The sequence below is a fragment of the Pholis gunnellus genome (genome assembly GCF_910591455.1).
Source record: "Pholis gunnellus genome assembly, chromosome: 6".
Classification (NCBI taxonomy): domain Eukaryota; kingdom Metazoa; phylum Chordata; class Actinopteri; order Perciformes; family Pholidae; genus Pholis; species Pholis gunnellus.
In genome coordinates, this window is record NC_136532.1 from 11,448,599 (window position 1) to 11,476,488 (window position 27,890).

The 27,890-nt window shown below is 43.0% G+C and overlaps 1 protein-coding gene across 1 annotated transcript in view; it reads left to right on the top strand.

The window, feature by feature from the left end:
- Positions 1–27,890, top strand: part of ank1a (ankyrin 1, erythrocytic a) — a gene marked incomplete at its 5' end in the record, with an annotated part of 82,608 nt that overhangs the window by 37,663 nt on the left and 17,055 nt on the right. Inside the window, 28 exons of the mRNA XM_079161667.1 lie at positions 11,788–11,889; positions 14,256–14,354; positions 14,956–15,054; positions 15,285–15,383; positions 15,573–15,758; positions 15,933–16,031; positions 16,126–16,224; positions 16,329–16,427; positions 16,696–16,893; positions 16,996–17,094; positions 17,295–17,393; positions 17,516–17,614; positions 17,942–18,139; positions 18,258–18,356; positions 18,465–18,563; positions 18,673–18,870; positions 19,013–19,111; positions 20,039–20,137; positions 20,870–20,968; positions 21,057–21,149; positions 21,270–21,342; positions 21,502–21,522; positions 23,612–23,732; positions 23,911–23,989; positions 25,079–25,194; positions 25,275–25,499; positions 25,579–25,733; positions 26,078–26,289. Coding sequence (XP_079017793.1) covers positions 11,788–11,889; positions 14,256–14,354; positions 14,956–15,054; positions 15,285–15,383; positions 15,573–15,758; positions 15,933–16,031; positions 16,126–16,224; positions 16,329–16,427; positions 16,696–16,893; positions 16,996–17,094; positions 17,295–17,393; positions 17,516–17,614; positions 17,942–18,139; positions 18,258–18,356; positions 18,465–18,563; positions 18,673–18,870; positions 19,013–19,111; positions 20,039–20,137; positions 20,870–20,968; positions 21,057–21,149; positions 21,270–21,342; positions 21,502–21,522; positions 23,612–23,732; positions 23,911–23,989; positions 25,079–25,194; positions 25,275–25,499; positions 25,579–25,733; positions 26,078–26,289 — 3,363 coding nt within the window. The remainder of the gene's footprint in view (positions 1–11,787; positions 11,890–14,255; positions 14,355–14,955; positions 15,055–15,284; positions 15,384–15,572; positions 15,759–15,932; positions 16,032–16,125; positions 16,225–16,328; positions 16,428–16,695; positions 16,894–16,995; positions 17,095–17,294; positions 17,394–17,515; positions 17,615–17,941; positions 18,140–18,257; positions 18,357–18,464; positions 18,564–18,672; positions 18,871–19,012; positions 19,112–20,038; positions 20,138–20,869; positions 20,969–21,056; positions 21,150–21,269; positions 21,343–21,501; positions 21,523–23,611; positions 23,733–23,910; positions 23,990–25,078; positions 25,195–25,274; positions 25,500–25,578; positions 25,734–26,077; positions 26,290–27,890) is intronic.

Consider the following 27,890-nt stretch of genomic DNA (forward strand, 5'->3'; position numbering starts at 1 on the left):
GAGAGAGAAATCGAGGTCTGACTCAGCAATGCTGTGCAGATGAAGATGCCATCATACTTTCAACAAGACTGTGGAAGAAGATACTGTACAAACATCCACTGAAGCACAAGTTCAGTGATGCACCCCAGGCACCATCATTTATCAGCACAGTTGTCACTGTGCCAGAGATGTCTCGCTCTTTCCATCCATCTCTTCTTTCATCTTTTCATTCCCTGCCTGTTTCCTCACCGCTTCCGCTCTTTATGGTCCGAAATGAGGCTGGCGCTGCACTGAGGCAAGCCCAAACAAATGTTTGCTCCTGTCTCGTTATAAATGGTAATGACAGACTGTAGGCTGACATATAGACAGATTTAGTGCACAATAATATAATGCAGAGGGACACCCACAACATTTGTTCAGAAAAATACTATCTAGGCGTCTCAACTGCGTCTCAACATTAGGACATTTGGGCCGTCCGCTCTGTCAGCACGTTTGCCGTAGTTTGTACTGTAAGAGCTGTTAGCACTGTTAGCTACGAGCCACCGGCGTTGAGCTGTTGAGAGGCAATAAATATGCTCCCACCTATAACGGTTCAACTTGCTTCAGTATTTATTATAGTTAAGTACAGTTTTTACATTATGTTGAAGACAATTTCTTAATCAATTGTTACATTTCAAATGTTTTAAATACCAGAATTTTATAACGTGTGTTTATATTTGTTATTGATACTATTGTTTACTGTTTAAAACTTTCATTTACTGGTAGTATTATGATGTTTGACAAGTTCATTTTTTACCAGTAAAATGTTGCGGCCACAACTATTCACTAACCTACTGAAATGGTTTATTCAAAAATCTATATTGGCCCCAAAAGTCTGCATCGGTTTGGCTCTAATCTACAGCTGTAATCTATATTTTTCAGTTTATTAAAACCAACCACCGAAAAGGTGTTTTTGTTCATCCCTCTAATTGAAATCAAAGGGGTTTCTTTCTATTCTCCCAATTTGACTCATATGTTATGATCTACTCAAGATTTCAAGTGAAAAAGATAACGTTTACTCTATTTCTCTGCTGATGTGGGATTTGCTCAATAATTCAATGTAAAGTAAATGTTGAATTGAATTAAGGAGTGCCAACTTTACTGTTTCTGTGCTAGAAAAAGTTTGCAATGAAACTTAATGAAATGTCTGTCCACTGCAGCTGTATTTATCGCGTCTTATAAACCCACGAGGGTTGGGCACATTATGTGCATGACACAAAAATAAAGATGTCTCTCTATCTAACTACCGATATAACTTTGGCCATCATCACATTTATCAGGCATATCGTCTAAGGATTGTCAGTGAATAAATTACATGCTAGAATGCTCCTCGTCTCCCTCGGAGTACAGCTATATTCTCGGCGGACTGTTCATAGAATTGCATAAAGTCCCACTTTAACAAAGTCATGCTGACAGTGGCAGGTAAAGTCCTTGTGAAGTTTGTATCTCGTAGTTTCAGGACGGTACATTAGGTCTGAATAGAGTCTGAAAACTTGGACCTCTTCAGTTCTGCGTCTATTAACCAGAAAGATTGAATCACGGTCTGGCTGCTGAGATCCTGTCTGATGCTGACTGTAGCCCGGTTATGACTGATGGTTAACCTCTTTGTTTTTTTTAAATTATGGAGTCTGTGTTCTCTGCGAGTGCTCAGATACTGCGTACACTCAAGAGAGGGAGACATGGAGAGTTGTGAGGACAGATTCTGTCCACAGTGTCCACAGCTTTCTCTCTCATCCTGCACATCTTCACTCTGTATTTCCTTGTCTACTGTACCCATCCACTTATAAAGATGAATGGCATCCTGGCTCTGTGCTGACATATTGCTGCTGTCATTCTTCTCTGTTGCTTTCATCTTTTCTGCTCTCCTCCCTCATCCGAGTATTTCTAACGCCCTGTTTTTGTCTTCAACAGGTCAGACTTGCTTTGTCACGTTGAGGAGCATGTGCATTCGTTGAGGTGTCTTTCTGTACTGAGTATGTGATAATATGTATACATAGGAGTGAGCCGGTGAATGTGCTATGACATGTGATGTGTAATCTGTCTGCAGAGGGAAGACAGTTTTAACCCCCGCCATTAATGCTAAACCACTCCTCTGTCAGTTCAGAGGCCAGGCAAGCTTAATGTAGCTTGTGAGGAGGAGCTGAAGCACAGGATAAGGAGTTGAAAATGTGCGTGTGCGTGTGCGTGTGTGTGTGTGTGTGTGTGTGTGTGTGTGTGCGCATTTATGTATGTGTAAGTGTTGAGTTTTGTGCCAGGGCTGCAGTAATCAGCCCGACCCAGCCCCATACCCTCTGTGAAGCGGCTGCAGACCCATACTACAGAGCATCATGCTGCCACTAGAGGGCCGTTATGCCAAAATAAAAGCATACAATCTCACATATTGTCAAAGCATACAGTATATTTTATTTTTACCATTGTTCTCTTTGGAAAACAGAATAGCTATGAATACAGAACCATTTTGTTCTGGGAGTGTTTTTCTTTCTCCAAAACTAACTCACTTGTCTCCGGCCAATTCTTTTAGAGGTCTTTGTACAGCAGGGTGAAATGCACATGATATGTCCCCTCCCGGTTATCTTTACCTCCGCTGAACAGCAACGGCGGTAACGTCAGTTGTGCAACCTAGCCACCGCTAGCAATTTCTTGGTTAGGTGGTACCACACTTGAAGGCGTGCCGTCGTCCTGGCTAACACACTTGAGATCAAGGTATCTTAACAACGAATCCCAAACGAACGTTTTTGGAGTACTTGCTCCTTCAATAGTCTTCTCTTTTTCAACTAAGATCCTCTGTCATTTAGACATGCTGCAGTATTTCCTTATTCTCACATTGCATTTATTTATTTTTTTAAGTTGGCCCACATTTCGCCACTCTTGCAAAAGTGCTGCCCTCGGCAATTGCCTAGTTCACATATATGGACGCGCCGAAAAAAGACAGCTGACACAGTATCAGCATTTATGTTAATTTCTCGCCTGCCTTTTCAACTCTAGTTTCTGTTCTCTGAGACATCAGGACACGGGCAATAAACCACCACAAGCAGCACACGTGGACAGCTGTAACCCATTATCCTGCCAACAACAGGGGCTCGACACAGGGTGCAGAGGGCACGTCTGTCCCAAACTTAAATCAACCCTGTTACAAGGAAAGGAGTGTGGCCTATGCTTCATTATGACCTGCAACCTGACTGAGCCCAAAGACCAAAAAAACACTTCCGTTTCGATTTGCTCTGCCCTACGAGTTGCCAAGTCACAAAATCATGCTTACACATGCATGCATGTGTTGCGCTCACTTTCCCCATTCTGCAGATGAATATGAAAACAGCCTTCTGATGTCAAACTGCACATACATCATTCTGCACACTGAAGCTCAAACATCCAAGTCAAGTAACAAAAAGCAAAACACATTTTGATTGGAGGGTGACTTGGAACTTTAGGTCATTAAGGTTTGACGCCTCCAGAGAAAACCTCTGTCATCGCTAATGTGGTTGTGCCACCTTAAGGAGGTCTTATCAATTAGGACCCGATAAGTTATCTTTCTTCTCCTCTGAAGTTACGCTATTCAGGCTGAGCCAAAGGTGGTTAACGTAAGAGGGTAAGTATTGCAGTCCCTTTCGTCAAAGACCACGGGATAATTTGTAATTTCTTCATGGACATTATTGTCCGTAGTCCCCTGCCCGACATTCTTTGGCAGCGGAGCGCTCATCACTGTCCAAACTCAATACTGTGGACAGGAGAGACATCCCACGTGATGTTTTTGCACAGGTCACGGTCCAGTGGCGCTGAGAAGTGCGTAGCCTTTTTTCTACATTGTCCCCTCCTTCCCCTCTCCTACCAGCATTTATCTCTCTGCATGGTTTTTGGCAGCGATGTGCTTTTCCCAGCATTTAGCCAGGAGAGGGAGAGAGGAGGGGTGAGGTAGAGAAAAGGAGGCCTTTTCAACCAGGGAATGACAGACGCTTTATTAAAAGAGGCAGGGCCTTTTGAGAGGCTGGCCCCTCCGTGCTCCCCCCACCCCATGTGTCTGGCCCATTGTCACGGGGCGGTGGCAGGAACCCCCCCGCCTGGCGCTTTGTCACATGTAAGTCACCTCACAGACTGAAACAGTCCCACTTTGAGAACTCACACCCATTCTCCACAGCAACTCTACGCGTTTCTTGTATCGGCTGGTCCGTGAAAAAAAATCGATTGTCTGGCTGTCACGAAACATACAGGAGACACAGAGATGGGCGTGACGTGTGGGGAAGAAGGGACAGGAGAATGGAGGGATAAAGTTGGGGTGACGCAGAGTGTTTGTGGTGCAACCAAACCTGAAAGGTGGAAAGGATAGATGGGGTGGAGAGCAGAACATAGAGTGTGAGGGAGACGGAAGAGGGGAAAAAATAAAGAGTTTGAAGTAGCGCTAGTGAGTAAAGCTTTTGCAATTGGAAAAAATAGCCCAAATGAGCCAGGATGTAGTCAGGAAGCCCATGGTGAGAGTGTGGCGCACCCATTTGTTTTTGGCTGTGTGTGAAATGTGCGTCTTTAGATACAGGCAGCATTCCTCCAGAGATAAACCCCTGGGCCCCCCCCCCGTCCCCTCGACCCCCACCCTCCCCAGTCTCTCCACCCACCATGCTTACTCAAGTGTGTGTGTGTCTGGGCGTGTGCATATGTATGTGTGTGTGTGTGTGTGTTTCTGTTCGTGTTTACGTTGGACAGGGGTCTGCGTGCCCTGTATCGCAGCACTCGCAGGGGGCAACAGAAAAGACAGCTGTGTGTTTGAGAGAAACAGAAAACGTAAGAAAGAGAGAGTGGAGGGCCAACAGGCATGCCAGTCAAGACCGTCACTTTTGGAGTGAGTACCACCTCCTCTTCTTCTAACTTCATTCTCTTTTCCTGTCACTCTCTCTGTCCCTTTCATATTATCGCTTTTCCACCTGTACGCTTCTCTACGACTCGTATTGCATCGCTGTCTTTTTTTTGCAATGTTTTCGTCTCTTAGAAAATCCTCCGTTGCACTTTCTCAGATGTAGTGCACCTGCCTGTGTTTATCCTTTCACATCAGAAAGTGATGGGACAATACTTTTGGAACTTGCTTAGTTCCCATTTTCAGAATCCATTTATTTTATATTCACTTTGTCTCTAACACATGAATATTGATCTGTATGCTCTTTGTCCATTTTGTTCAAGCTCTTTTTTTTATTCAGCACATGCCTCTCTCTGTGTTTGCTCTGTGTTTGCTAAGTACCATTCCTGTTCTCTTCGTCCCTCCGCACAAACTTGTTTGGGAGACTTCTCCCCAACTCCGCTTTCGTGGCTTGTTCTTGTTTTCAGTCCTGAATATGCCCTCTGCTCTAATAGTGACAAAGGGAAATGAGAGACAGAACGAGATGCAGGTCATGGAGATGTAAACATTGAAAAGACAGTGATCGCTGTAATCAAAGCTATAAGTGATGGAGCGTTAAAACGCATATCAAGTCGTTGCTTACTGCCCCAAACATAACCTGTTCTGATCAAACTCAGTCGACCTCCCCAAGCAACATGGGCGGGAGCTTGATTGCCTGGGAGTTCCTTTGAGGGTTGTGATGCGTGTGCGTCCAAGATTAGTGTAAGTGCGTATATGTGTGGGTGTGTATCGTATTCTGTTTTTCCTCCCTAATCTTGTTTTTGACTTAATTTGTTCCTCTGTTTGATGTTCAGATTGTATGAGGTCAACCAGGATTAGCTGTGGTAAGTAAACTAGAGGTCAGTAAACTGATTAGTGGGTCAATTAATGAGATTCTTTCAGTGTGGCTTCACTGAAGACTATAGACTGTTTAATCTACTGAGCCAGCGGAGGTAATGGCAACACATGGCGCACGCTCACAAGGCCCTACTGCCTGGATGTGTACGAGTGCTCATTTTGTATCAACCACAGTTTACTCGGGGAAATAGAGGAGATGATGCCTATTGTGTTTATAATTTATCTGCCTGAAGATGATCTGCAGTCAGTTTTTCAATGCTGTCTGTAGTGGTTGTTTTTTCACTTTTGTCACCTTTGTGTAACTGAGAATAACAGTGAGAAGTAGTGGAGGACGTTATTGCATCCCTTACCAAAGTTAAAGTAGAGATACAGCAGTATAAAAATACTCTGTCACAAGTTACAAGTCCTGCATTCATATTCATTGCGTGTAAAAGTACAGAAGTATCATACTAAAAGTACCAAAAGCAACAGTACTCATCATGCAGAATGGGTGTTATATACTGTAGGCCTATATGTATTATAATTGGATTAATATTACGGCTTTAACATGTAAATAGCATTTTAATGTTGTAGCTTGTCAATGAGGTGTTATTTTTACTACTTTCCTATACTGTTGGATATTTGAATCTATTACAAAACATATTTTATAAACTTATTCCATGTTATGTTGTTAAAATCTTTTCTAGTCACTACAGCTGTCAAATACATTAAGTAAAAAAGTACAATATTTGACTCTAAAATGTAGGGTGATGTAGCATACATTAGAAACACTCCAGTAAAAGTTTGAAGTACTTGTACTTTGCTTAAGTGCAGTACTTGAATGAATGTACTTGGTTACCTCCACCACTGCAAAAGCCAGTGAACACCTCTGAGCATTCACTGGGTTCTCTGTTGCTATTTTAATAGGCGCAAAGCTGAAGCTTCATCCAATTTACAGTGCAGATAAGATGGAGAGTGCATTTGAATGTTTACTTTTACAGTGCTAGACTTGAAGCTTATAGATTTCAGATCAGTCCATGATCTGGGCATATTATATTTTCTTTCTATTCCTCCAGACAGTTATATTTTGTATACTTTTGTGCAGTAAGGCACAGGATGTTTACCATATCTTGATCCTATCCTCCATAGGTTCCAGACCCTATCTCCTCCCTATGGCTTTCATCGTCTTTGTCCCCGCCACAAAAGATCACGCTAACCATGACAATCTCATCTACAGGCGCAGAGGCTGCAGCAGGGCCAGATATAAAGAGACAATCAATGAGTGCGGCAGGGACAAACAGTGGGATGTAGAGAGGGGGAGGCTGAGAGTGTGAGAAAGTAAATAGTAAAAATGGAACAGGACGCTTTGCCACATACAGGGAATAGAAGCAGGCAGACAGACAGATTTACATACAGACAGACAGTGTTGAGTGGGGGAATGCGGCGGCTTCATCCCAGTGACCCGCTCGCTTGCTTCCTGTAAATGTGTCCATAGCTGAACGGCCCCACTGGTCTCACTTACTACGTCTTTGTAGCCGTAAACAGCCTGCTGCCTGCTCGACCTCTTCGAGCAGCCTGAGAGATGAAGGCAGAGATGGAGGACTGGAAAAAAACAAAACAGGACAGAGAGAAAAAAATCAATTTCTAGAACAAATGCTAGTCAGCAGAAAAAGGGTGATGAAATGGCTGTTTAAGCACTCTGCAGTCATTTCCATATCCGTTGTTCAGTGTTCCTCATAAATGTATAGAAAACCGTTTAAATACATCAAGATATTGAGTTAAGCGGGGGGGGATAGCAGACGTTATCCAGAGTCCGGTGTGCATGCAACAATTTATGTTTAAAGTTTAAAATGATTGCAAGTGAAGCAGGACTTGAGACATTCTGAACATACATAGGCACCTTATTTTCACCTTTCTGCTGGCTGTATAAATAGCTTTGGTGGCACTTAAAATATTTATGATTTGCACCTGGTGCTGTGTCTGCAAATTCATGTTGGTGGTGGTGTATATGTGTGTGTGTGTGTGAGTGTGGGAGAGAGAGAGAGGCACTGAGTCTGTGTATTGTGACTTTTATATTCATTTTAATAGAAATGCTGAGATTCTCTTCAGCAGATAATAGTTTTATGTCAAAGTAAAATCACCCTGGATCTTTCGCAGAGAGATTATCTCTTTGACAGTCAGTGGAAGAGCTCCAGGGTTTGTCTCTGGATTGCGTTAGGCCCTCACCGTGTTCTTCTGACGAGCGTGTTTCTGCTTGATCTATAAGGAAATAGTAACAGTAGTTGTAGTCAAGTATGTCAAGATACATATAAAGCAATACTTTGTTGTGCTAGGAATGGTGGGTCAGAGCAGTAGACTGCATCCTTAGAATCACAATGACATAATGATAAACAGTGAAACACGTGCTCTGTTGCTGAGGCTACTGTGATTCCAGTGCATTATTACAGTATCTGTACTGCAAAGAGAGAAGAAGGGAAACAGTTTACACAAAGATTTACTTTAGATGGAGAGGTAGCATCTCAAACAGCCATTTTCAAGCCCAAATTAGAAGCTTAACAGCGAGTTCTCAAATCCTGATCTTTGCAATTACATCACAAACACAGTTTTAAGACCGTGAGAGTCTTTCTACTCTCCCATTCATGCCTCACATTGTCTTGCTTATCCCCGTCTCTCTCACACACACACACACAAACACATTCAATCGTATTCCATTCAGAACTGTCACAAACACACGCACAATCAATTTCTTGTGAAAATGATGAGTTTTCAGGTCTAGTCGTCCCCTGCAGAGGATCTTGGTGGCCGGGATGTTGATCTCAGACATGCCTCCTCGTGCATACATACACACGCATACATATACATTGAGTTTTCGAACACTGCAGTCCACCAGTGAGGGGGTGATGATGTCATTCTGTCTGCTGCAGCACCAGCAGAGGAGGCAAGCGAGGAGGAGGGGGAGAGAGAAATGTAAGAAGCAAAGGGATAGAGAAGGGAAGGAAGGCAACAGGACAGAAAGGCTGAGATAAAGACGGGGACAGGGGAGTTCAGGGCAGAGGATTTTCTGTGAGGAGATAGGGGAATAATTTGACTTGGTAATTTTGAGCATCATTATGAGAAGCCTTGCGCTGTCTTAACCTGAGGACAGTTTCATGCACGTTGCACGACAGTGCGTTTATATTGCTAATGTTGACCAGGAAGCTGCTGAGCAGGTTATTGTTAGTTTCTTTTGCTCCAAACAGTATGATTAATGTGCTCGCTCCTTTTTTGTCCACTCTCCATGGGAATAATCGGAGAGGGACACATTCATCTAAATCGTCCCAGCAAGAAGCAGCAGAGGAATTACCACAGAACATATTTAGGCTGCGCCTTGCGTGTGTGTTTCCCCTGGTATATGTGTGTGCACTGTACCTGTTTATGTCTGAGTTAGTGAATGGGTGCGGTTCCCCTGCATCCTTATCTCACCACACCACACACTCACTTCTTGACGCAAGCAGATGCACACAGAAACATGCAGGACTGACCACCAGGAAGTCTGTGGAGATTCTAGGTCGTCTTGTAAACTTCAGCAGGCTCTTTCTGGGGGGGCAGTGAGCTGAGTCTTGGGGGGTGGGGGAATCCAGCAGAGGGGCCTCAGTCACGGTCACCATGGTTTTACCACACAACCATTTGCTGTGGGAGCATGTATATTGTGTTAAGTTTGTGTGTGCCTTTGAATCAGCTGTATTTGCTCCTACTTTGATGAAAAGATTTTTCTTGCGTCACTATGGCAGTCTGCAAACAATTTGCACGCCACTACATTGTGTATACTTGCTGTGTGGGTCGTATATACGTTTTCTTTTAAACAATGATAAAAATGGTCTTCCTATGAGAAGTTAAATTTATTTGTTCCTATAGATAGAGTACACTACCTCTAGGTTTCAATGATCAGTTACTATGCATTGATGAATGAGATTCACAGAATATTTTTGTGTAACACTTTCTAACATAACATAATTGCAAATAGCCTGATATACAAACTGCACTATATACAAATCTTGTGTAACTCAGGTAATTTGTATTATTATTTTTAATACTAAATGGATTCCCAAACACTCACACAGACACAGCACATGTGCGTCCAACCATTCGCAAAATTTGTCGAAACAGGACTTTTATGGGATGGTGATCGTAACTCCATTGACAGGTTTGTGTGTGTGTGTGTGTGTGTGTGTGTGTGTGCAGGATGACAGGTGTACTGGGGTCAGTATGTTGCTCTGCAGCAGTCTAGAGGGAGGAGGTTTGTGGGTCTTCTTCAAAGTGAAAGTGAGTGAGAGTCTAATGGCAGTAAGAAAGTAAGAAGAGGGAGAGCATGGCCTACCAAGCTGGCTTGGCAATTGTGAGTAGATACAACTGTTACCTGAGACACTGAACAGACCAAACTAGAGACAGTAGTCTGGAGACTTTTAAACTTTTCATGTTGAGTGTTTACTGCATCTTCATATTGAAGCAGTTATCTAAATATCATACGGTAGATTTTCTGATTCTAGAGTTTTGCTCTACAGTGCGTCCAGTGTGTCTTTTTTTTATTTTGTGTGTGTGGGAATGTCTAGTCAGCGTTTTGTTGTTCAGCATGTGTGAGTGTGACTCCCAGACTTTGTACTGCAGAGTAGTATGCCTCTCAATTGTCTTTTGGAGAGAATGACAATGACTCCGAGGCGAGTGGCTCCGCATGAGTCAGTGTACTCGCGCAGAAGCCCAGGATTTATCACTTTACACACAGGATGCTGCATTCTGTAGGAAGTTCATCTGATAGAAACTTTGCCATTTCAAACATTTCATCTCTCTACCAGATATGACAAGAATTACTGTTGGTTATCGTTTGGCTTCTTCAATCAGCTGGACGCTACTTTTCTTTCAAAATGTTCTGTTCCCTGCATTGATCGCCCTTTTCTTCTTTAAAGTGAACTCTCTCTTTGCACAGCGCTGTGCCACTGGTGTCATGCTGAGGGTGTGTTGTGTCATTTGTTGCTATGCCTCAACTTCAGGCATGTAGGTCCTTTCTCTTTTTTCTTTTTTTCTTTTACTAATGCTCACTCTATCTTTGTCAAAAGTATTTCTTTGGTGTGTGTGATGGCAGCATTTGGTGGTTTTCTTTTGGATCAGAAAGTGAGGTCTATACATGAATGTATTCTCCGCATTTGGGTTAAAACATACATTGAATTGTTGGACGGCTGAAGATTTTCCTGACCAGCAATGTTGAGATAGCTGGTTAGATGGAGGGAGGGGGTGATGAAGGACGGGGATGGGCAAGGGGAGAGAGGAGATTATGTAAATGAAGTGAAAAAAGTGCAGGGTTTGCCGCAGTCGAGCTTCTCCCTGTGGTTCTCCCTCAGTCGCTGGCCGCTTCTCCTCTCCCTCGCTCTCCCCCTGTGACGCATGAGTGATCCTGTTTCAGCAGCACCCCTGCTTGCCTGGGAGGGGCACGAAGCCCTCAAACACAAACAAAACACTAGACGTGCCATGTGCCGGCCCGTGAGCCGGTTCTTGCCAAACTCCCTCTCTCTCTTTCTCTCTCCTGCTCTACTTTCTCTATTCACCTTGTGTCTCTTTCTCTCTCTCTCTCTCTCTCTCATTCACACACACACACACATGCATCCCAGACAAAGAGCCGACAGTCTGCTGGGCACAACAGACACTCCAGTAGCTGTCAGCATTTTCACAGTTTTCACCTGAGGACAGATGACAGTTTTAGACGTTTTGTTTAGCACGGGTGGTTTGTGTACTCCACTACTTCACCTGCGTGCCCACCGCACCCGCAACATACACATTTCAAGGTGCAGATGCAGATTGTCAAACTGCACTGTTCAAAATCTCAAGGGCGGCGCGACATGAGAGAAAAACTGAAGGATCACCACTGAGTGGTTTCAGTCCTTCAAATGCCCTTAAATGAAATATTAACCAAACTCTGTCTCCCTCTCCATTCCCCCTCTCTACTCCTCTACTTTATGTGTCTCTCTCTTTCTCTTATACCCCTTACCCCCTACTACCCTCTCCCCCCTTCCCTCCCCCTTTTCCTCTCTCCGTTACGCTTGCAGGCAGATGCTGGCAACAGTTTTCTCCGAGCGGCCCGTTCTGGCAACCTGGACAAGGCCCTGGACCATATCAAAAATGGCATTGATATAAATACAGCCAATCAGGTGAGAGAGCTGCACATTCCCCAGATTTAATTGGTTAAAGTATTTGTGTGCCACCGATGGACGACAATTGCATCCTGCAAGGATTTAGTCTTCCCTAAATGCTTTCTAACGGATTAAATAAAAATGCAGGAGGTGGGTGGACTGCACACCTCTCATTCAAACTGTGTTTTTGGATGAAAATAGGCAGTTCAATTCAGCTAATGAGATTTACCCAATTATATGATCAGTTATTTATGTCCTGCAGTATTTATACATGTATCCTTCAGTTTACACAAAGGTACACGTTATATGACAGATGTATAGTCTCATTTGGGATCTAATTCATAAAAGTTTTGCATTATGTTCTTCTCACATATTGTCCTTGTATACCACCATATCTTGTATTATTATTTCTTTATACATGTGTCCGGTGTGCATGATGTGTCTGACTTGATCACTGTTATGTGCCTGTGCACTACTGTATGTGCATGCTCATGTGGACTGTTAATCAGGGGCTGAAGGTGGCAGGTGGAGTTTACAGGGTCTCCAGGGAAGGTAGTAAATGGGGCAGGGGCTTCTCCTTCACCTTGTCTCTTCCATCCTGCCTCCTTTATTCTGACGGTTGTTCCCAGGGTGTCCAGGAAGAGGCAGCGTTATCGGTTCTAGGACTGCTGCCCTCAGGCTACTGTAACTTGGCCAAAATAGTGTGTTTATGTGAGAAAGACTTCTCTGGCTCATTAATCTAACACAGTCATGGTTTCCCCTCCATTCACTTATGCTGTCCTGAACATTTTGTAATTACTGCTGGTAATGCTCCTGTCAGGGTTTCTATGAGGCCTATTTTTAGGGCCCCTAACAAACCCCACGTAACAACAGATTTATTGTATGTAAAGTGACACTGTACACTGGCTTTTACTGGCAAACTCCTTCACTATGTTGAAGGGAGAACCCAAGGGAATACAAATGTAATTACATATAGATTTACAGTCTGTTACCAGAAAGTTTTTGACCTACAAGATTAATTCTCCTGAATTACACAATTTCATTTTTTGTGATATTCGTCATATGAAATTGTGATTTTATTTTTCACTGTTAACTGTCAACTGTGTTTGAGTTAAAGTGATAATCTACAACATTCTTGCTTCACTTTAATTAGGAGACACCTTTGCATATGCATTGCTCTAAAGTGTTACATTTAAAGCCCCGATATGTGGCATTTTGTATGTAATTACAGCATGTTTATAATTAGTCTAGTGTTTTTTTGTTGGTAGAAACATTTTATATTTCTTGTGAAAATCTGTCTTTTTTTATGCTACCATCGGATGGCTGCACATTTTACACATAGTGGCTTTAATGTTGGCCTCAATGTAGTAATAATCAAGACACCTAAGGAAGGCTACAGCCTCTTCTATTTATTGACAGTATTCCATTTATTATTAACACAGGCCTCAGGTAAATCTACTGTTTTGCAAAACAGGGTCACTGTATTTACCTTCAAAGTTCATACAATGATACAGAGTGACGTGAAGAGTTGTAGATTTTCACTTCAACCACGGTGGGTGCTGAGAGCACCGTTGTTGTGGCTGTGTGACTGTTTGTCCTGATGCTGTATGTACAGTCTGATGGGAGTCTGGCCAGGTGGAGGCTTGACTGTGGCAGCTGAGTTTCCTTGTCTGAGTGGATACCTCGCACCAGCACACTGCCTCACTCCTGCTCTCCCCGTCTTCTGTTTTCCCTCCTCTTCTATCCCTCTCAACCTAACAACTTCTCCTCTATCCTCTCTCCTTCTCTGTTTGTATGCTGTTTTCTAACTCTCCTCCCTTTTTTTTCTTGCTTTTTGCCTTCCTCCCTCCCCACCCTCTCTCCTCTGTCTGCAGTAGAGTGATGGTGTGCTGTGGTCTCCCCACTCAGAGGAATAATATCAGTGGTGTGTGAAAGGTCCAACCTCACATGTCCTGTGCGGCTGAAGGAAGGCTGTGTGAGGTCAGACCTATCCCACACGGCTCGTATTCTTCCCAGCCACGAGACCAGCGGCCTGCCATCCCCCTCCCGTCCTCCTCCTCTACCTCCTCCTCCTCCTCTCACCATCATTAATCAAATGGAAATGTTCACATTCTGATTTTCATCCCTGTAGACATTGTTTTCGCTAATGACCATTTTGATTCTGAGAGTACTGCATGCGTGGTGTCCAGTGTAAGTATTTGCTCGCTTTAGTTTGTGAATGTGTCAGTCACTGTGATAAAAAACAACAACAGTTGTTTCAGTTGGCATGGCCTACATGTGTTTGTGTGTACATGTGTGGTTATCTATTTCAGATTAGGAAATATTTATGTTTATAATTAGTTTAGGACCCTTCAGTATGAGGTTTACTCTGTTCTCTCACTCAGAATGGACTCAACGGGCTGCATCTGGCCTCGAAAGAAGGCCACGTTAAAATGGTGCTGGAGCTACTCCACAATGGCATCGTACTGGAGACCACCACAAAGGTAAAAATCCACTGTGAAAATGTCCCTTCTTCTTGTATGCTCAGAAATCTCTTGTGTAAAAAGTCCCCTGGCCTTTGAATTCACTTGTAGAGTTTTCACATGCACATGTTCAGAAATAGTCCCGCATATGAGTCCAATAAAACCATAATGTGTTGCTTTGTGTTGGTGGATTTTAATGCCTTTGGACTTAGCAAGACTAGCTGTTTTCCTCCTCTTTCCAGTCTTTATGCTGAACTAAGTTAACGGTCTGCTGGCTGTAGCTTTATATTGAGTGTACAGATATGAGAGTGGTATTAATCTCCTTATCTGTCCCGCCACAAGAAAGCAAATAAGCGTATTTCCCAAAAATGAACTACTTTTTTAACATTTTCTCATTACAACACCTGTTGAATTGTCTCTTTCTATTGTTTTTACATGTGGAATTATACTATTAGTTGATGAGTTAAACACATGTAAATAAGGCACACTTCATCTAGATCGGCAGAATCCAACATGAAACATCTGTCTGCATATGAAACCTAACATCTGCACGTTTCACCTATAATCTTTGTTGGTGCTCGTTATGACTGTGTACTGTTCTCATGTATCTGTGTTTAAACAGAAAGGGAACACGGCCCTGCACATTGCAGCGCTGGCAGGGCAGGAGCAGGTGGTCACAGAGCTGGTTAACTACGGGGCCGATGTCAACGCTCAGTCCCAGGTATGAAACCATTGTAGTAACTATTGCAATTCCATCTGTTAACAAGTGTCTTTGTCCCTATATATCTGTATTTTGGTGTTTCCTCTCTCTGTACATGCTTGCCCATGCATCTGACTGTTACCGTCTTCCTGTCTTTCTTTTGCTGTGCTTGTGTCTCCTGTGCTGCTGCTGTGCGTTTGTGTGTGCGCGCGTGTGTGTGCGCGTGTCTATTGTGCGTCTTTCTGAGACAGAAGGGTTTCACTCCACTCTACATGGCCGCACAAGAAAACCATCTAGAGGTTGTGAAGTTTCTTCTGGAGAACGGAGCCAATCAGAGCCTTCCAACTGAGGTACTAAAGACTCAGGAACCGAGAGACATTTTCAAAGAGTAATCTCCCAAATTACTCAGTCCTATCCTTGCTGATCCAGACAGCGCCGTGTTTCCATTCTGTTTCGTTCTCATAAGCCTCTCTCTTTAACCTCTCTCATTTTTTCTCCATGAGTCAACCAGTCTTCTAACTCTCTTCTGTGTGCTACAGGATGGATTCACTCCTCTCGCCGTGGCTCTTCAACAGGGACATGAGAATGTCGTAGCCCTGCTCATCAACTATGGCACCAAGGGAAAGGTCCGCCTCCCTGCGCTGCACATTGCAGCACGCAACGACGATACACGCACAGCCGCAGTGCTTCTGCAGAATGACCCCAATGCTGATGTACTCAGCAAGGTATACATGCGTGTCTGTATTTGTATTTGTGTGTGCATGGCTGCAGATATGATTACACACATGTGCAGTACATGAACAAGTGGTATGGACATCTGTGTTTGGTGTCAGTATTAGTGTTTCTAAAATGCAACGGTAATGAGAGTGACAAGTACTTACCCTGACGTGTCCCTGCAGACTGGATTCACACCCCTCCACATTGCTGCACACTATGAAAACTTGAACGTGGCTCAACTGCTGCTCAATAGAGGAGCCAATGTCAACTTCACCCCAAAGGTAGGGAATAATTGATGTTGGAAGGTTAATCTCTGTCCTTGCTTTCTGCTGTCCTTGTGTGTGCCCATCTAAGTGCAGCTGTTTCTCTCTGCAGAACGGCATTACTCCTCTGCACATTGCAGCCAGACGGGGGAATGTCATCATGGTCCGACTCCTGCTGGACAGAGGGGCTCAGATTGATGCCAAGACCAAGGTGCAGCAGACATCCACCCTGCGGTTACATAGAATCTTTGATTCCTTTCCTGATTCTAATTTGATGCATCATTAGCTAAATCTTTAACCACCCTCTCTCTCCAGGATGAGCTGACTCCTCTGCACTGTGCAGCCAGAAATGGTCATGTCAGGATTATAGAGATCCTGCTGGACCATGGAGCCCCCATCCAGGCAAAGACCAAGGTAATCCATATTCACTTCTTAGAAATGAACTGAACGCCATCTGGTTTGGTAATTAATGCAAATCACTGAGTTGTTTTGTACTATTTGTTTTGTAAAATTAAATATGTAAATAAAAGTAAAAGTGTGTGATCTATCAGCCAAACAGCCATAGATCCCTCTTGCTGCTGCCTCTTGCTTCAATTGTTTGTTTTCACTACAAGACAAGTTGCTTCCTGTTTTACAAGGGATGAGAGAGTCGACACGTTTTTTGGGTTGTGTTTTTTTGCAGAATGGCCTGTCTCCAATACACATGTCAGCACAGGGGGACCACATGGACTGTGTCAAGCAGCTGCTGCAGTACAACGCCGAGATAGATGATATCACACTGGACCACCTTACCCCTCTTCATGTGGCAGCACACTGTGGCCACCAACGCATGGCCAAAGTACTGCTGGACAAAGGGGCCAAACCCAACTCTCGGGCATTGGTCAGTGACAAGCACACAGTCAATTTATCAATTCAGACAAGGAAAAGTTACTTTTAATCTTTGTAGTCATGATAATCATTCCTTTTTCTTTCTTTTGTACAGAATGGCTTTACTCCTTTGCATATTGCTTGTAAAAAGAACCACATGCGTGTGATGGATCTCCTGCTTAAACACTCCGCATCAATAGAGGCTGTGACTGAGGTGAGGGAATTAAAAAGAGGGGTTGACAATAACAGCTCACAGCTCATTATATGGGATATATATATACTTGTATTTATCCAGGATAATCCCATTGAGAGTTTGAATTGCTTTTACGAGGCAAGTCCTAGTCAAGATGGCAGCGTAAAAGTCATTAATCGCATACAAGACCATTTGTAATATTCTTCTCCTCTTCTGAACAGTCTGGCCTGACCCCTTTGCATGTGGCATCGTTTATGGGTCGTCTCAACATTGTGAAGATCCTGCTGCAGAAAGGAGCTTCCCCCAGCGCCTCCAATGTGGTGAGTTCTCTTCTGAAATCTGGTGAGCAGTGCAGATAACCAACTCACCTCTGCATTGATGATGCTGTTGTTGTAATACTGATGAATCTGAGCGGGCGGTTTGTCCTTCTCTGCATGAGTAGAAAGTGGAGACTCCTCTTCATATGGCGTCTCGGGCAGGACACTATGAGGTGGCAGAGTTTTTACTGAAGAACGCATCACCTGTGGACGCTAAGGCTAAGGTAGAGATTTCACATACTGCAGCACAATCCACATATTTTGTACTCGTGCATTAAGATTCCTCATATGATTAAATTATCTTAAATTGATACATAATAAGCATTCATTTAGAAAGTTGGTTCAGCAACTAATTCCTGGCAGAGCATTCACATGCTAATTTCCCTCCTACACACCACAGCCTCCTTTTACAGTTAATGTAACAAGTTGAGATCAAAGTGGAGACGCTGAGAAACGAAAACAGGATGATTAAGACACTAGGGAAGGCATTCTACTGCTGAAGTTTCATGCAGTACCTCATATTTTATAATTCCTTGCCCCACATTGGCCAGGATGACCAAACACCTCTGCATTGTGCCGCTCGGATGGGCCACAAGGAGCTAGTGAAGTTGCTGCTGGAGCACAAAGCTAACCCCAACTCCACCACCACAGCAGGCCACACACCCCTACACATCGCTGCTCGGGAAGGTCACGCACAAACTGTACGCATCCTACTGGACATGGAGGCTCAGCAGACCAAGATGACGAAGGTAAAATCCGCCTGCTTACCCTTCCTTGAAAACATTTGGCTGACTTAAAACTGTCAGCACTAATAACTGTGTTACCCAACCTAATATTGGGTCCACTTCTTCGTTGGTGCCTCTGTAGAAAGGCTTCACTCCGCTCCATGTATCCTCCAAGTACGGCAAGGTGGATGTAGCAGAGCTTTTGTTGGAGAGAGGAGCCAATCCTAATGCTGCTGGGAAGGTAAGAGAAACATAAAGGGATTGGCTGTATGGGAGAAGGATTCAAAAGATGGATAAAGAATTGTTTGATCTTCAAAAGTCTGAGCAACTTTTGATTCTGTTTTTGCAGAATGGTCTGACTCCACTGCATGTTGCTGTACATCACAACAACCTGGATGTTGTCAACTTGCTTGTCAGCAAGGGCGGGTCTCCACATAGTGCAGCCAGGGTAAAAAAAAAAAGAGATACACACAAGTCCACACATAATTCATGCTGAATGGCCCAGTATCAGGCATATACACATATTTGTCTAACCACAACTCATGTCTGTGCTACAGAATGGCTACACCGCCCTCCACATAGCATCCAAGCAGAACCAGGTGGAGGTGGCTAACAGCCTGCTGCAGTACGGAGCTTCAGCCAATGCTGAGTCACTGCAGGGAGTCACACCTCTCCACCTGGCCTCGCAAGAAGGAAGGCCCGACATGGTCTCCCTGCTCATCTCCAAACAGGCCAACGTCAACCTTGGAAACAAGGCAAGAAACACATAGATGATTAAAGGATGACTGACATGGGGCAGGGCGTTTATTTGGTCCATTTAATCGTAAAATAATATGTAACTTGGGCTTGATTTGTTCTTGTGTTTGACTGTTTTCTTCTGAATCTGGTTGCCCCCAGAGTGGATTAACCCCACTGCATCTAGTCGGACAGGAAGGACATGTTGGCATCGCAGATATCTTGGTGAAGCAAGGGGCTTCAGTATACGCTGCCACACGGGTAAGACCTTTTCAGCCTCATGGCAAACCGTTGTGTGGTTATCAAAGTCTTATCCATGTAGAAGCTGCTTATGCCATCTATTTTGAGGCACGGCAGATAGTGTTGTAGTGCTGTAGCATAAATAGTCGGACGTTATCATAGCAGAGGGTTACGTTGCCATCAAAACATGTTCGACCTTTGAGGAGTTCAGACCCCTTAGACCTCAACGGCTTAAAGCTCTACAACAGAATTTTGACATGGAGTTGTATGTGCAGAAAATTGTTTGTAAGGTTTCATCAATGTGTAGAATAAATAATGTGGTCGGTACAACAGCACCACAAACCAAAGCTGGACACCTCTTTGACACAGTCTTGACAAGAATACAGCAGTTTAGGCTTTACATGGGAGGCAGCATTTGTTGTGGCCAGTGGTAGAAGAAGTACTCTGATATATATACTGCTGGGGAGCTTGTGAATTTCATTAAATATATTTCAATAAAGTCTTATCTTTATCCATAATAATATGTTATAATGTATTTGTATTGGAGTAGCAAAAAATGTAATCACTCAAGTACAGTTCAAGTACCTTAAAATCTTACTTAAGTACAGTACTTGAGTAAATACACTTAGTTATTTATCTTCTACTGGAATGTATCATCATATCAAGGTGTTATAATTGAAATTATTGTTATTGTTCCCATCCCGTGCACAAGACATAATTGCATCCTCTCTCGTTAATTCCTAAATTGCAGACTGAATGCGATGATAAAAATAAGGAATGATTTGACTGCGTCGATTTGATTCACTACTTAATGTAATATTCATGAACCATTCAACCCTCAATAGGGTAAAATCGTATTTATATTTATATTAAAAGGTCATTAAGACACTAAAGTTATGCGTCTGGATTTGTGCTTAAGACGTTTTACTTTTCCTCGCTCTCTGTCAGATGGGCTACACACCTCTCCATGTAGCGTGTCACTATGGCAACATCAAGATAGTGAAGTTCGTTCTGCAGCAACAGGCCGACGTCAACAGCAAAACAAGGGTGAGTGCCTCCCTCTGGTTCTAGATGAAACTACAGTTAGTCTGTGCATGAGTCACACGGTTACAGTGTGTCTACTGTCTCTGATCCATTCATCAGGAAATTCAAATACGCTGCACATTACACAGTTCAAAGCACATTGTTGCAGGGATGTCCGAGGTGAAAGCTGTTAGTAATGATTTATTGGAGTCAGGGCATTTAACCTGACTAGAGTGTAGTGTGAGATGCAGTAATTATATTCATATTATGATATATGCACCAATGTGTTTAAAGTTGACTGAGTAAGGTTAGATGTAGGGCAGCAATTCAGAATTCTTCATTACTGAGTAATCGGCAGATTGTTGTCTTGATTTAGTTTGAAGTCTGTAAAAATAAGTCAAACATTTCCACAACAAGATCCCAGAGCTGACATATTCAAATTGCTTGTTTTGTCTGGCTAAGAGTCCAAAATCTGAAGATATTCAGTCTATTATCCTTGAAGACAGGCGTTTGAGAAGCCGGAACCAGTGGATTTTTGCTTTTGTTGACTGAAATGATTAACCTATTGTATAAATTGTTAAAATAATAATTTTAATTGTTTCAGATGACAATTGTCCATTGTACTGACTTGTTGTGATGCTTGCCCTACCAGCTTTACTAATTCAGGAATGATTCTGGTAAAATATGTTTCTTTAGATGTATCTTAGTTGTAATTTGCACTTTCATGAGGAAGAACACATTTAATATCTCTTCCAGCTCGGTTACACTCCTCTGCACCAGGCGGCCCAGCAGGGACACACAGACATTGTGACTCTGTTGCTGAAGCACGGAGCTCAGCCCAACGAGACTACGACAGTGAGCATGAACTCGCCTTGTCTTCTTCAAAATGACTGATAAAGTTTTGTCTTGAGATCTGATCAAACTGCTCCTCTCTGTCTGGTAGAACGGTACTTCAGCTCTGGCCATTGCTAAGAGGTTGGGCTACATCTCTGTGAGTGACGTCCTAAAGCTCGTCACTGAGGAGACGGTTTCCATGGTGAGAAGTTTAGAAACGCTACTCTGCCCTGTGGATACAACACTGGCAATAATAGGAAATAAGAAGTTTAAACGCACTGTTGTGTCTGTAATTGTTTTTTCTCCTCTTCCTTCTGTGCAGACGACCACTGAGAAACATCGCATGAGTTTCCCCGAAACAGTGGATGAAATACTGGACGTGTCTGAGGATGAAGGTAGGGAAGGAAATTGTTATTAATCACATAAAACAGTTGGAAACAATGTTTAATCGACTATGCTGATGTTATCTAAACATTACTTCCAGTCTATGAGGCTGATTTTATGATGTTTTAACTCGTTACATACATTTTCCAATTCCTTTTGCCCTTTTTTAGGAATTGCACAGCTAACATTAGGTATGAATGTCTCTTTCTTTCTTCGTGCGGCATTCATAGGTCGTTGTATTGAAGTGTGTGGCTCCATTTCAAGCTCACTCTCTCAATCTTTACCTCTCTGCCTCTCTCTCTCTCTCGCGCTCTCTCTCGTTCCCTCTGTAGTGGCGCTCACTGTGATGGTGGCTCTGGTTTCTCATTGGCATGCACCCACAGCACCCATGTCCGTAACCTGTATGAGTCCCCTCAATAACATTCTCATCCTCTAACTCCCCAGGTTTTTTTTCCCCTCCATGTTATGTTGGCAGTTACAGTCGTGGCCTACACACATATATCACCCCCATGGGTATCGGATCCATTATTGTGTATAGCAAAACAAGGATAATAAATCTTCAATATGATATTTTAAATCTTTTCTGTGAGCGTTAGCAGTTAATAATTGAGTAGCGCTGTCATCGCTTTGAAATGTGTTTGTCCTCTGCTCTGTCTGCATTTAAATCTGTCTTCATTGCGGTTGTACCGCATCATTTTTGTTTTCCTGCCATGTCACCCGTATTTGTTAGCCGGGAGGTTTGAAATATGTTGCGAGTGTTTATACTCAACATGTTTGATCATGTGACTATTTCCATCTGAAGGAGTCGCTTGTAGTGATAAACCCACAGAGAATTATCACCTGACTCCACAGTTACCTTCAGCTCTACGGAGGCTCTTAGAGGCTTCTGCCTAATTGTTTTGGTTTTGCAGCCTGCAACTTTACTCTCACCGCTCTCGTAGCATTTCAGCAGCAACAGGCAGCTGTTTCAGATAAAGTCCAAATAAAGATCTGAAAGCAGAGTGAATATAGGGTTAATTCATCGGGACAGAGACATGACAATGATAACATTGCTGTGTCTTGTGGTTGTGTAACTGTTAGTCAGCAAGTTCAACATATCATCTTTGAGTGATATTTTAGCTCACAGCTTGTTTCTGCTAAACAAACGGGTAAATACACGTTAACAACCAACATTATGTCTTGTTATTTTTAGTCCCCTGATAATTCAACAGACACATTGTCACCTTTGCTCTAAAAATAGAAAGCAGCCGAGATGCCGTCTTAAAGACACATCTCATTTTAGAAATGGTGAAATGATTTTGGCAGGTTATCTGATGCACTCGCCCGTAACACTTTGCCTACATGACGTGGCACACATGCACGGCACACAAGACAGAAAGTATCCAGGACACGAGCTGACTCATATTAACCTGTGAGAAATGCACTCACAGAGTCAAACATAGCGTAATGACTACCACATCACTTCGGCTCTCGACCGCTGACAGACCACCAACTCACACAAGCTGTGGTCACAAATTCATACACGCGGGGGACTCGGTTCTGGTGAATTCTTGAAAATGACCGCGTGTTTTGGGGGGTAAGTAACCCGCCTCTGCTCACGTGAAGATGTACTGTAGCTTTAAAGCAGAACAGCTTGTACTTTGATCGTCGTGTGTGTTGCAGTGGGCTGATGCTGTTCTGATTGTCTCTGTGTTTGCATTCTATAACAAATCTCCTCATGCATTGCTCTCTGGGACAGTTGATGTCTAAATCTTCCAGTTTAAAAGCTGTTTATTCCCTTGATATTTTTGGAATGAGATTATGCTGATGCATGCTCTCCCCAGAGGAAGTGCACTGTGCACATAATGCTGTTGACTCCAACTGAGAGTTTATGGGTTTTTAAAACTACATCTGTAAGGTGTCCTCTCTTATTTCAATGTAGTAATGCTTTAGTGGTTCTTAATGAAAAGTGTTGGACTCAGCAGCCTGTGACTTCAGCTGATTACAGTGACCTGCTGTATTGATCCTGTCTTCGTACCTGATTTTTAAGTGTTACTGGCGTTCGGTCACGGGGCTGCATTACAATTTTTGCCAGTGATTAGCAGGATGAAATGTACAGATCATCGTCACAATCGCCTCATCTCACCAGTCTACCGCCTGAATCACAGAGCCATCTCCTAACGTCTAACCCTTCTAACCGCTGGTTAACAATCTTGTTCTCTTCTTTCTCTCTTTCTCTTGTGCTGTTTCACCAACCTGACCACGGTCTGTTCGCTCTCTTTGCCATGTCGTTCTCTGAAGGAGAGGAGCTCTTGGGGACAGAAGGGGCCAGGTACATGAAGATGGATGACATGAAAGACCATGATGACGATTTCCTCTCCCCCAAGAAATCACTGGAGTACGAGAGAGGGCTGGGCACAGCGTAAGGGGGGCTGGGCGGGGAAATAGCAGAGAGCCAAGCTGGTAGTCACAAGCTAATAGGTGGATGGATAAAGGGGGATGCACCATAGACACCCACTAAACACCAGGGATGAGAACTTGGGAGGAGATGCAAAGAAATGTCTTCATCTAACTTGTGTTTTTCTCCTTTCATACAATAGGAATTACTCGCCAGCCATTCCCAGGATCCCCAGAGTCTCTCCGGAGACCGTTATCCTGAAAGAACACGAGATGGATCAGGTACTGTTACTTTACACAGCAGCACGAGTAAGATACTGAACGGATAGTTTGGGTGTTTTGAAGTTGGGTTGTAAGAGGTTATCCGTAGTCAGTGTATTACATACATTGGACAGCGGTCGGCATTCCCCCAGTTTGGAGAAACTGACAAGAGTACCGACATAAGAGCAAAGTGATGTACTGTTGTGGATACTTGCAGCATCAAAACATATTGTAGACACCTAAAAGAAATGCTCACCTAAAATAATCATCAGTTTATGTATATGCTAATATTTGAAATATTTTCACAGCTTCATCTTGCCGTCAGCCCTCTTCAGACTCTGTTTGTAACAATAGTGTAGATAAGTTACACTTTCAGTTCTACATCAAAAAGTATTCTAAATATAGCGTGCACTTAAACTGATATTCCCGAGCATAGGCCAAACTGCAAAAACACAGGATCCTTCATTTCCTACAATGCAACTTTATAATGTCTCTCATTACACGTTCCTTAACGGGAATAATGACATCTTTTGAACTTGACCAGTTTGTGATGCATGGTTTCTGTTATGAATTGGTATTCTCGAAGCCAAAGCTGAAATGACTCAACGGCTAAAAAATTGGTGGAGTGCCCCTTTTGCTTAATCAAAGTCACCTTTTTTGCAGTTTACTACATCTCAAAGTCTTCCTCAGCAAAATATAGTTTGCCAAGTTTTCTACGATCTCCAAGACATCTGAGCAGCCTCCATCTGCTGAGGAGTTTTTAAGTCAAACTGCTATTTCCAAGGTCATCACTATGAAGGGTTGTGTATCATGGACATGGACTTAACATACGGTTTTGATTAAAACTTCAAAATATTGCAATTATTGTAGTTCCACCATTTCTGTTAAATGAAAATCCATCCTCAAAGGCCTTTTGAAGGTTAATGATGTACCTTCTACATATCCAGCATAAAAATAGCACTTGAAAAATGAGCACATGAGCATAAGCTGTCATCATAGCCCTCTCAATATCATCTCCATTTTACAGTTGATGGTGAAAGTAATATATGAACATTATGCTAAACAGAGTTCTTTTGCGAATGTCATGAACAGTTTGTCTTTTTGTCGTAGCAGCACACTCCACTTCCACTGCCCAAAGAATATGATGAGGACTCATTGATCCCCAGCAGCCCAGCGACTGAGACGTCAGACAATGTCAGCCCAGTCGCCAGTCCCATACACACAGGGTCAGCAAAACATTTCATTTCACTGAATCCCGATTTAACATCTGATCTGACAACTAAAGACCACATTTGTCCAATAACAGGTTCCTGGTCAGTTTCATGGTAGATGCTCGAGGCGGCTCAATGCGAGGCAGCAGGCATAACGGTCTGCGTGTCATCATACCTCCGCGGACCTGTGCGGCTCCCACCCGCATCACCTGCCGCCTGGTGAAGCCGCAGAAGCTGACCAGCCCCCCTCCGCTGGTGGAGGGAGAGGGGCTGGCCAGCAGGATCATCTCCCTGGGGCCAGCCGGGATGCAGTTCCTGGGGTGAGGAAGCAACTGAAACTGGAAATAGTCAGGATTTTGTCATTTGTTCTTGTATAATTCTTTGTGTGATGTGTGACAGACCGGTGATAGTGGAGATCCCCCACTTTGCTGCTCTGGGTCGTGGTGACCGGGAGCTCGTGGTGCTGAGGAGCGAGAATGGCAATGTCTGGAAAGAGCATCGCAATCGCTACGGAGACGAAGTGCTGGAAACAATCCTCAACGGGATGGATGAGGGTAAGAGTTTAAATGCTCGATCTCTGGCTGACACTCATACATTTCTCTGGGGCGTAATTATGAATCCAACTGCTTTTATTGGCAAGACCCACCCTGTGTAGCTGTTTGAGGCAGAGATAATTAAGGTCAGGCACTAACCTTGAGTAGTTACTGTCAGCATAGCCCATTGGTCAGGACCTAAACAAATCAGGTTACCAGTACCTCAATTAGCAGCATGGACTCCTGGCCAATCCTGGCGCTTAAATGCTACACAGGGCAGGAAAAGGAAGAGCGGAAGGATTCATAGTAATGCGTCACTGGGTGGCATCACTTCCTGAGAGTTTAACTCCCTCTTATCTCCTCAGAATTGGAAAGTCAAGAGGAGCTCGGGAAGAAGCGAATCCGTCGCATCATCTCCACCGACTTCCCTCTTTACTTTGCTGTTGTATCGCGAGTCCAGCAAGAAAGCGACCTGATTGGACCAGAAGGAGGTTCGCTGACAAGTAAACTGGTGCCATTGGTCCAGGCCACGTTTCCTGAGACGGCAGTCACCAAACGAGTCCGCCTGGGGCTGCAGGTGAGATGGGACGATAAGGAGAAGGAAGGAGAAGAAAGACAGAATCGTTAATGCCTGTGTTGCCTGAAAGAAAGCATGTTCAATGTACTTTGATTGATCTTGGAATGACCAGATCATATCAGCACTAGTGTCGGAAGTTTTCCTGATTTATTTGTCTTTTGTTTGTGTACTTAGCTTTTTATTTCACTTAGTGCATGCACTTGACACCTTTATACAACTGTGGACTGCTCATTTAGTGCTAATATGTCAGTTTGTTTTATCTTGATGTCTTTCTCACAAATGTATTTATATCACTGGCAAAGCCCTGTATTTACTATATTTACTAATTCATTGGAGAGACAGTTTTTAAGTACAGCAAGTCAAACATTACGTGATGGGAATTGTTCTGCATTCTTGCAGAATAGCCAGGAAAGACTGTTCAGTGGTTTTGGTATCATGGATGTCTGGAGATGTGCTAATCTTCTTTTTGGATGAACTGGAGTGTTGTTCTGCATAAAAAGGGGTGACAGTTGAGCACCTGATCTTCAAACCGTTTAAACTTAATCGACTTAAGTTTGATCAAGCTTTTAACCCCCTTTTGTGTGGTTTATAGCTACACTTAATGTTTTATCAAACATTCACACCAAAGACAAGAGAAACGTTTTAAACTTACTTTACCAGGCTCAATTATAGCATCCACTTATGATTTAGCCCTCACTGTGTAATGTCCTGCCCCAACATCCTGTTTTGAAATGAAACATCAATTCAGGGAATTAAGGATACCGTCTCATCGGACTGAAGATAAAAAGCAGATCATTGGAGAGTGGGATTTTTTGAGATGGTTAAATTGCAGATTACACTACAAAGATAACAACAATCCAATCCATTTATTTTGGCCACAGTGCTACTTTTCTTTTCTTCCTTCATAGTTACTTGCAGTGGATATGTTTGTTATATAAGTATGCACCATTTTCTCAGATTTGGGATTTCAAGGTGCCGTGCATGTGATTTTATTTTGACAGGTTAAATATACTCACTGTATAAAATCTGTTTTGCAGTATATATATTGTATTGTAGTTGAAGAATGCGATTGCATTAATCTCTATATTTAACAAAATTAAAAGTCTAATTATAAATCTTTTATGAATATGTAGGTCAGCAATTTATGAATTGTGATTATCAGATGGAAAAGTGTAATTCCAATGTCAGAATGTGTTTCAGTAAACCAAAATATAAGGTAGATACAGTATGAGTGGACCTTATGCTGCGTGTGTTGGTTCAACAGCTGTCCTTCAGACGCATGAATGAATTTATGATAAGCTAAATATGTCTTGGAAACTAACCACACATGCCGTAACCTCTAAAATGAAAATAGTGAATGTAACTGAATGTAAGTAAAATAGTATATGGATATCATTTTTTATTAACATAGTTTTAGGAACATATCTATTAAACTCAAATGTTGCTGTAGTAATAATGTCATGAATGGCCATGTGAAAAACCACAGTGCCTTTTTCTTTGATATCAATTTTGTAATAATGATTGTAAAAGCTTCATGTTAACACACATTGTTACATTTTACAATAAAAAAAGTTATTAAGTCCTACCGATTTGTGCTGCAA